The sequence below is a fragment of the Salminus brasiliensis genome, chromosome 5, assembly GCF_030463535.1.
Source record: "Salminus brasiliensis chromosome 5, fSalBra1.hap2, whole genome shotgun sequence".
In the NCBI taxonomy this organism is placed as follows: Eukaryota; Metazoa; Chordata; class Actinopteri; order Characiformes; family Bryconidae; genus Salminus; species Salminus brasiliensis.
The window spans coordinates 17,807,082-17,817,063 of NC_132882.1; the positions used below are offsets into that span (position 1 = coordinate 17,807,082).

General features: G+C 42.5%; 1 protein-coding gene across 1 annotated transcript; it reads right to left on the reverse strand.

Annotated features, from left to right (window-relative positions):
- Positions 1–2,170: 2,170 nt before the first annotated feature.
- On the reverse strand, positions 2,171–6,361 carry c1ql3a (complement component 1, q subcomponent-like 3a). Its single transcript, XM_072678794.1, has 2 exons — positions 5,307–6,361; positions 2,171–4,050 (listed from the first exon to the last, which is right to left on the reverse strand). The coding sequence occupies exons 1-2, from the start codon at positions 5,895–5,897 to the stop codon at positions 3,871–3,873; spliced, it is 771 nt and encodes a 256-aa protein (XP_072534895.1). The 5' UTR covers positions 5,898–6,361; the 3' UTR covers positions 2,171–3,870.
- Positions 6,362–9,982: the final 3,621 nt, after the last annotated feature.

The window sequence follows — 9,982 nt, forward strand, 5'->3', positions numbered from 1 at the left end:
AACCATCCACACTCTTAAAATGACAAGATGAGGAAGTTTTTGAAGTTCTTATGGAGTTTTAAGGAACCTTCAAGAAGAGGTTCTTAGAAGAGTCCATTCTTAAGGACGAGTGAGATTGAAATTTCATACTGAGGAATCCCAAAAGTTCTTACAGGCACCTCTAAGAGCATTGAGAAACATCTGACTTCTAAGTTCTTCGAGGAACTACTCATTTTTTACAGTGTTGGAATCTAGGGACAAAAACAGAGAGGGGAAAATATATTACTCTTGCCTCCAAAAGAAGCCTCCATCTGGACTGTTGGGTAAGGGTCTGAGGTGCAAGTCCATAGCTTAGCTCTGTCTGTCCTGTCTCTACTCCGCAATCTGCCCTTCATCATCAGGCTCTTGTTCCTCCATCTCTTGGCAGGATTTATCTGAAGTTGAACACAGATGACATTGGGTGATGAGGACCCTTCTAAAGCCCAAACAACTGACCCAGCTTATTAGAGTCTGTGAAACAAAGCAAACAACGTGTGTGTGTGTGTCTGTTTGTCTGTGTGACTCTAGCCATCCCCCACTGTGACCCTCAGACTGAGGCCAGCAGAGCCAGACTTCTTCACTAGCAACCCAAATGCTGTGGATCAGTGTGTGTGTGGGAGCTATTGTTCACAGCTGACACCTCACTTGGCCCAGCAGTGAGAAGCCACATCCATTGAACACAAATAGGAAAAGCTTGCATCCATACACAACAAGGTCACATGTAATCATCAGAGGGATAGGCGTCTCTTAAAAATAAAGGTGCCACACTGTACAAGGCTCTTGAGGAACATCTGGAGGTTCTTTAGTTTGAATCTGTGGAGGAACCTCTTAACCCCTCAATACTCCAAGACTTATTACACACTAGGGTGTCTGTACAAACTAGTTCGGCTATTCTTTGGCTTTTTAAGGAGTTTTAAAGGTGTTTTGCAGAACCTTCCAGGAAATGTTTTTAGAAGAGAATGGTTCCTTGAAGGTTCCTCAAAGCACCTTAGGAAGTTCTTCCACAATTTCAATCTGAAGAACCTCCAAAAGTTCCTCAAGGATCTTTTACCTTTAACAGTTTACAAAGAGTTCTTTGAGCAATGCCACAGAAGAATCACTTTTGGTTCCATAGGAGTGTTGTTAAAGAACATTTTTAGCAAGGGAAGGTTCTTTAAGTCTGGTAAAAAAAAAAAGGTTCTTCATCCTCACACATTCTTTAAAGAACCAACAGTGGTTCTTTAATGGCATCGCTCAGTAAATCTTTGGAAGCACCTTTATTCTCAGGAATGCTGCTGACTAGGCTTAGCAGTGCTGATGCAGAGGACAGTCATTATATTATTGGATTTCAGCAAGTAAAAAGAACTTAGAAGCTACATCTGGACAGTCTCAGTTACAGCATTACAGGCTCCTGAATTCAAGTCCAGTTAAATGGGTGGAGCCAAGTGATGAGGAACACAGTTATCTCCAACCACTGGAAAATGGAAATGGAACTTCCAACTGACTAACTGTCCGTCATATTGGGATTCTGCATTCCTAGAAATAAAGACACCTAAACTAAACTAAAGGAACTAAATGGTTCCTCATCTGGGCATAAATGTCTAGACAAAATGTATAATTGGTATAAACGCTTTTTAAACTAAGAATCTTCACCCTTGTACATCTGATTTCAGGTAAAAAAACAAAAAACAAACAAAAAAATAGGATTATTTAGGAAACCAGAAGTGGTTCTTTTATTGCAGTGCTTCAAATAACTCACTTTGGTACCCTTATAGGTAGTGCTGGGCAATATGACCTCCAATCAATATTTGGCAATTAATTGAACATTTTACCTTCATAATGATTGTTTTAATGAACGATTGTTTTAATGAACGGTGGACACAGCATTTTTCTTTGGTGCAAGCTGCTCGAGTTGTTCAGTTGGCTCAGTGTTTGAGTTCTTATCCATGTCGCTTACATGTCGCAGACTGGACGGGGTGGAGTCACATGACTACACATGTGCTTGTATTGTTTTAAAGGGACAGTACATGAACACATAAGTAGTGTAAGGAAAATACTTGTATAGTTAAGTCAAAATAACTTAAAAAAAACAACCCAGAACATTATATAACTGTTATGAGCAAGATTCGTTTGGCTAGAGGTTCTGAATATCAGTTTTGATTCATCTTCAATAAATTGCCCAGTCCTACTTATAGGTCTTGATGAAATATTACAGTTAACAGTAATGCGTGGAAATCCAGTTACTACAGCACTATAGTACAATAACTGACCCTTCCTGGTGATATGTATAAATCAGAGAAATACACATATCAGATCAAACTTCCATTTAATGAAAAAAAAAATTGATTAAACTCCATACAAATGAAGCACACTCCGTTTCAAATCCTCCGGTCTTAAGTCATTGCACACCCGTTCGTACATATTTCTGAAGGTGAGACTGCGTGGATGCAGTGATTTCAGCACACCACTCCCAAAACACTGAGACGCCCCTGTGCTTTCCAGACATTTGTATATTTAAGGGAGAAAAATAAATCAATCAATCAGTCACTACAATATGTACATAGAAAATAAGTAGCAATATCTGTTGTCACATTCGTTGACTCTCTTTTAGATAGATACACATTTACATATCAACACACACATTCTGCATAGTGCTCTCAATATACCATAAAGCACGTTCTGCCTCTGTTCAATAGGTCTATGTAAAAACAGACAAGGTTTCTACTACTGAGCCTTTCGCCACGCTGCAGGATCTGACCTTTTTTAAATATATTTTGTTGATATATGGAGATTAAAAAACAAACTGGCTATAGACATCTCTGGTGGGAGTAATTCATTCGAAGTCGAAAGACATGCTGAACTGCTGTTAGCCTACCACAAATACTTTTTGGAAAGACCAGCTCATATTCTACACCTCCTGAATCCAACATTAGTCAACATTTTAACGACCACATGTTATGAAGTTACAGCTGACCTGTAATGGAGCGGTCAGCTGCAACCAAGTGGATGGAAAGTGGCTCACATGTGGGCTGTGATGTAAGACTATACCTCACTATAGCTGTCATAGCGAGCTTGTATACTGCTGACACAGTCCGGTGTGCTGATCTCTTTTCCAATTTGCATACTATGCATATAATCCCTCATTTCAACTGGGCTATTTGAGATATTTCAGTAACATGGAGTCATATGTGATTCACAAACTATGGACTTAACGAGCCGAGCTTTAGGTATCTGATGTGATGATGGGAAAGCTTGAGAAACGACGAGTATTTGAATGATGGGCATAACAGTTTGTTAACATTATTGCACATACTTATACTGGGTTGTCTCGATTTTCCTGTTATAAAAAAAGTCTCTTATGATTAGACCTCCTTTGAAGCTACAGAAACGACAGAAACTGCTTTGGTGATTGACACAGAAGGACAGCGCGAATTATTAGGGATCCTTGTATGTGTGTGTGTGTGTAATTGTGTGTGTGTGTGTGTGTGTGTGTGTGTGTAATTGTGTGTGTGTGTGTGTTTGTGTGTGTGTGCGTGCGCGCGTTGTTCTGTTGATATTTTGTCCTGCTCTTTCCTCTTCCCTTGTTCGCTGGACTTCCACTTGTCCTTCACAAACACTTCACTCGATCTCACGTTCTGAATTGAGACTTGGAGGACACGGAGGGGCGGCCTTCTCGCGCACTGCCCCCCACGCACACATCCTCACCAACTTCTTCTGGAAGTCCAGAATGGTGCGGATGAGGGAGTGTGCCACTTGTCTCGAAGACTGGATGGGTTAAAAAAGGAATAAAGGAGTTGGGAGCAAGTGGGAGGAGGGCACGGGTTTGAGCAGCTCGAGGGAAGGAGGGCCAGGTGGGGAACGAGCTGCGTTGTCCTAATCGGCGTAGATGATAAAGCCAGAGAATGTGCTGTATTTGTTGTTGTTGCCCCCGTGGGCTTTGCCTCCGTCCAGTTTGATGTAGACCTCGTCCCCGGGCTCCAGGTGCAGCACCGCGCTGTTACTGGCGTAGTCATAGTTCTGGTCCGCGTCCTGGGCGATGGCGCTCGCGCGGACCTGGGACGAGGATATAGGAGTTAGTAAAACATCTGAGAGAGATCATTAAACAGAGAGAGCTCTCCTGTGCAGAACATGCAATAACTATTACAGCAGCAGAGAGGGAGGAAGATCAACTTGGAGGGATGGATTTCAGCACCACGGTTAGCGCCACAGAGCCTCGCAGATCTGTCCACTGAACCAACCGCCAGCCAATAAGAGAATTTAAGAAACTTTTCTAAATTTAGCAAACTCACAGTGCCTCCTACCTCAGATCTGCCACTGGTGGGAAACCTACAATGAGCTAAAATCAGCAGCGAAACCTGCATTTTTGTGTTGTTTTTTTTTTCTTTTTTCAAAATTGCGTTTAAAATGTGTTGGAATTGCACTGTAATAAATACTAGTATGCATTTAATTAGCTTAAACAAAGTGATAGATGGTCTACTTATTATTTAATGAATAGGCCGCGAATATGGGGGTCGCACGCTCCGAGCATGAGAACCAGATTCAGGAAGCTGGAAGCTGGAAGCTGGAAGCTACCCACTCAGGAATTAAAAATAATCACAATCACCATAATAATAATTATCATCAACATAATAATAATAATAATAATAATAATAATAATAATAATAATAATAATAATAAGTCTAAACTCAGGCGTATAAATACCACCCTGTTAAACTTGGTAATGAGAAGTTATGCAATAACTGTCTCACATGAAGTAAAGCGTTTCAGTCCTTTAAAGTGTTTCCCTGTCTGATAAGCTGATATCAAGTACCCCCCCCCCCCCCCCCCAAACCCTCAACCCCCACCACCACACCCCCAAGGGAGCATTCTGATATCAGTCTGCGGGGCGCGAGACACCGACACTCACTCAGCGAGCGGTGCCCGCTCCTAAATACCCTCACATACCCTCATTACAGAAATGAACCAATCCTACCATAACAAATCCACACATTATTCCATTACAAAACAATAAAAAGATAAAACAATGAGATGACGACCAAATAAAGCAACAGGGACAGTGAAGCAAGCATAGCTAATAGACAAAACAAAAAGATGAATAAACAGAATGGCAGAATTCCCTAATATAACTACTGTAAATGACGTGGGTCCAACAGAACGATCAACTCCGAGTAAGTCACACTTTCCGAATATCCTCGAGCATCAGCTGTGTTTTACAGTAGCCAAAAGAAAGTTCCTAAGCTTCCTCCCTCCCGTGTAGCACGAGCACCGCGCGCACTTGGCGGCGGCTGAGCAGCCTCCGCTCCTCTCACCTGGTTGTTTTTGCACAGGTCAGCCCACATGCTGGTGCCGTCTCCGCCCCGCATCAGCACATGGTAGGTGAAGAAATAGATCCCCGGGATGGAGCAGGTGAACTTGCCCGTGGAGGGGTCGTAGTGGTTGCCAAGGTTGGTCACCACGTCGTCGAATTTGAGCAGCTCGTAGCCCTCGTGCTGCTTCTTCAGTCCCGCGTAAAAGGCGATCTTGGGCACTGTGCTGTAAGTGGCCGCGCTGATTGCGCCCGCGCCGTTCGGTCCCGGGGGTCCGGGTAAGCCGGGACGTCCCGGCTCACCCCTCTCTCCAGGCGGTCCAGCGGGTCCGGGTGGTCCTGGCTCTCCAGGTGGGCCCCTGGGCCCCGCCTTTCCGGGCCGCCCGGGCTCCCCTTTGGGTCCCTGAATGAAGGTGGGCAGCGACTGCACGAGGCCGCCGTCGCGCGCCGGGTCCGCCGCCGTGGCCGTGCTGGTGGGAGACTTGGTGCCGTACGGGTCACACACCATCCTGCACGTGCCCAGCATCTCGTAGTGCGCCGACGTGCCGGCGGAGCTGACCAGCACTGGGATGAGCACGACCAGCAGCAGCACCATGACCACTCCGAGCACCCCGGCCGCGATCAGCCGCTTCCTGCCCACCAGCCTGGTCAGCGCTGGGCGCTCCTCTTGTCTGCTTTTGGGCGAAATCTTGCTGGTTGATGAGGGTCCCCTTAAGACAGAAAAAAGTAGCACCAATTTGCTTTGTTGTTAATGTTAATGAGGCTGTTTGGGCAGGGCCCCAGCCGCGCTTTTCCTTTTTTCTGCTTCTTCTCCTGCTGAACTTTTTCTGCTGATGTTTGCTTATTCAAGTCTGGCTAAAAAAAAGTTTCGTCGTCCTCTGGCGCGCTGATTTGGGGAGCTGTGTCTTCAGTCTCTCTCTGTGGCACGTGTGGAGGGACGGAGGCGCGCGGGAGGAGCAGGGAGCGCTCCTCTTTCCCCACGCGCTTTTAAAGTGGTCCTGTGCGCTCAGAGGCACGAGCAGACGGCATGGGAGTAGCACTGAGGTAGAAAGGTTCGCCTTCACACACACATACACAGATGAAGATCTGGAGAGCCTGCGCGAGCCTGGAGAGAGAGAGAGAGAGAGAGAGAGAGAGAGAGAGAGAGAGAGAGAGAGAGAGGGGAAGAGGGAGAGAAAGGGAAAGGGAGGGAGAATCCGAGCTTGAGCGCAGGTTTATAACAGACTCGACCGCCAACCATAACACCATTCTCCATCTCCCCCGGCTCTTAAAGCACAAACCAATTAACACTAACACACACACTTGGGCTACACACATCTAATATCTCTCTCACACACACATCTACCACATCTCTTAATCTGTTAAATTGACCCATCCATCCATCCATTCATCTACCCATCCATTTACATTCATGGTACCGGTGCTCTTATACAGAGCAACTTACATTTGAATCAGGTTATACAGCTAGAATCACCCATCCACCCATCCTTCCATTCATCCACCCATCCTTCCATTCATCCATCCATCTTTTCATTAATCCACCCATCCATCCATCCATCAATTTACATTCATGGCATTTGGCAATTCTTTGATCCAAATCTACTTCCATTTGCTTCAAGTCATGCAGGCAGGTTAATTCATTCATGCATCAATAGATCCATTCATTCATTATTTCATCTATTCATCTATTCATCCATCCATCCATCCATGCATTTTTTAACCTATCTATTCCTCCACTCATCTATTCATTCATCCATTAATCCATCCAGCCATTCATTTACCTATCCATTCATTCATCCATCTATCCACCCATTCAATGATTAGCCCATCTACACTCTTAAAAATGAAGGTGCTACAAATGGATATTTGATTGATGCCACTGTGTATGTCATAGAACCTGTGAAGAACCATTAAAATATCCAACAAAGTGTACAAAGTGTATTGTTGCTGTAAAGATCCTTTATCAATGTAAGGGTCACATCTCTATTACAAAAAAGAGGTCCTTCTATGACATTGCTTAAAGAACCTTTTGTAGCACCTTTATTTTTTAGAGTGTATCCATTAATTTATCCATCCATCCAGCCATTCATTCACCCATCTATCCATCCATTCCCTCATCCCTTCATCTATCCATTAACCCATTTATCCGTATAATCATCCATCCATTCATTTACATCAATAGCTGACGCTCTTATCCTGAGCGACTTACATTTGAATCAAGTAATACAGGTCAACAAATCCATCCATTTGTCCATCCATCCATCCATCCATCCAGCCACATATGTATATATATATATATATATATATATATATATATATATATATATATATATATATATATATATATATATATAGTATATGTGTGTGTTATGTTGGAACCAGCACTTAAAATGAAATCATAATGTAATGTTCTCATTCTTCACTCATTCGTTCTTTTATCCATATGTACATCCACCAATTTGTTTATCCATTAGTTAATTCATTAAATATTTTAATTCATCCAACTACTTAACCGTCTATTCATTGGGTCATTGTTTAGGAAACATAACTGCATAATAAAGGCATAATTAATGACACTCTATCAAAACAAGTTGAAAAAAGTTGTAGGTCATTGCTCTGTGAAAACGATGCTTATTGGACATTTGTATCGGTGCTATTGCATATCTGTTGTAAATATTGTATCCATTCCCAGAGAGTGAGTTGTGAAGGTAACAGAGCGATCATTATCTTGACACCTTTGCCAATAGTATACTGGCAAGTGATGGATTGCCCCTACCGTACACAAGCAGAAATCATTCGTTGAAAATCGACTCCTACTCAGAAACAATCACTTGCTGCAGCAATTCTGTTCCTGTGATTTTCCTACAAATGCGTCATGTTTTGTATCTAAATGAACACCCCAGCAGTGGGAAAGCAGATTAAGAAGTCCACATTTAGGCCTGACATTTCAGGTGTTTTTGAAGCTTTTTTAGATGCATAGAGCTTATTTATTCTAACTGTATGAAGACTGTTGTCCATGTCACTGTTTATTCTTACATCTCATAATCTCAGAACAAAAACTTTAGTCCATAATTCACAGGCAGGAAGAATGGACGAACTGCAGCAGGGTTGCCACTCTTAGATCTGTCAGTGTGCCTTTAATGGTGGCACTTTAGCACAAGAAAATTAAAGGTCTTGTTTTAGGCTGGAAGAGTTTTAAGACATTCTTGCAAACCAGTTATTTACTCAGCTGACTCCCCCTGTGAATTACATGGCGTGTCCAAAAATCCATCCAGTTTGCATGTTAAGGACCAAAAGTTGGCTGTAGTGAAAAACACAGCTCAGGTATTTCTTGTGAAACTCTATATGAAAATCTCTCAGATACAGGAACAACTGACAGAGGATGTAAAGAAGCCATCATTTCACAATGTACAGTATTATTAGGGTCACTTGCCCTGGTAGATCACCAGCAACAAGACAGACTTTGCTTCCGCATTTAGTAACAACATTGCAATTTACTTTTACTAAGTGTCTTTTTGACACTAAAATTGGTCCACTTTATATGATAAAGTATTTAGCTTTTTTACATTTATTTATTTCTTTAATAGCATTAATTCAAAGTATAAAAAGGCCCCCAATACATACAATGTACTCTATGTCCCCTTTAATGAATGCATTCAGCTATTTAAAGTTGCACCCATTGTTGACACAGATGTGCAAATGCACACACAGCCTATCTAGGCCCTGTAGAGAAGTACTGCCAATAGAATGGGACTGTATGTAGCAGATCAACATGCACCTATTGGCACCATGCCTAATGCCAGGAGTGGGCTAGAGGGGTATAAAGTGGAACCATGCTTTCTGGAATGATGCTGCTCCATCCAGCACTTACGGGATGAGTAGAGGAGTTGGGGATCTGGAGAAGTGGGGTGTTGAACTTCCAACATCCTGACCTCACTGATGCTCTTGTCACGGAATGCAATCAAATCCTCACAGCAGTGCTCCAAAATCTAGAACAAAGCCTTTCCCTGGACAGTAGAGACAGTTACTCCAACAAAAGCAGGATAAACGTTTTTGTAATACCCCTGACTTCAGAAGAAACAATTAAAGAGTTTGAGAGTCTATTATTTTAGTCTATATAGTGTAGTGAGGTGAGGTGGATTAGGATAGCGTCACTGTTACACACACACACACACAAAAACCTTGTATCTCCAAAATGGCAGCTTTACAGAAGGAGGAATAGAACTTCTTAACTGGACGTCAATGTAAAAAATATCATTTTGGAGTATTTCTATTGGTCCATTTATCATAAAATTGTAACACGAGGTAAAGGACAACTGTTACATTTACATCATATCTAAAAGTGAGGCAGAAATTAAGATACAAAGTTTTTGTGCATTTTCAGTACCAACTCAAACAAAATAATCCAAATATTTATTAATGAAATGTGTTTACAGAAACAAAAATAAGCCACCAGATCCTTCTCTATCAAAGCAGTCATTAAAGCAGTGCTAACTCATATAGACCTGATGTGCCTTTTCCATAACTGGGTTTTCAGGATACACCCAGCTGGTGGCAGTTTGCAGATTAATCTGGCACCAAATATATTGTCTTCTTTACTCTGTTAAAACGTAATGCTCCTTTATGAGAATATAACTGGTCTGCTGACCTTGGGTTCTGGATAATCTGGAGCATTCTGGG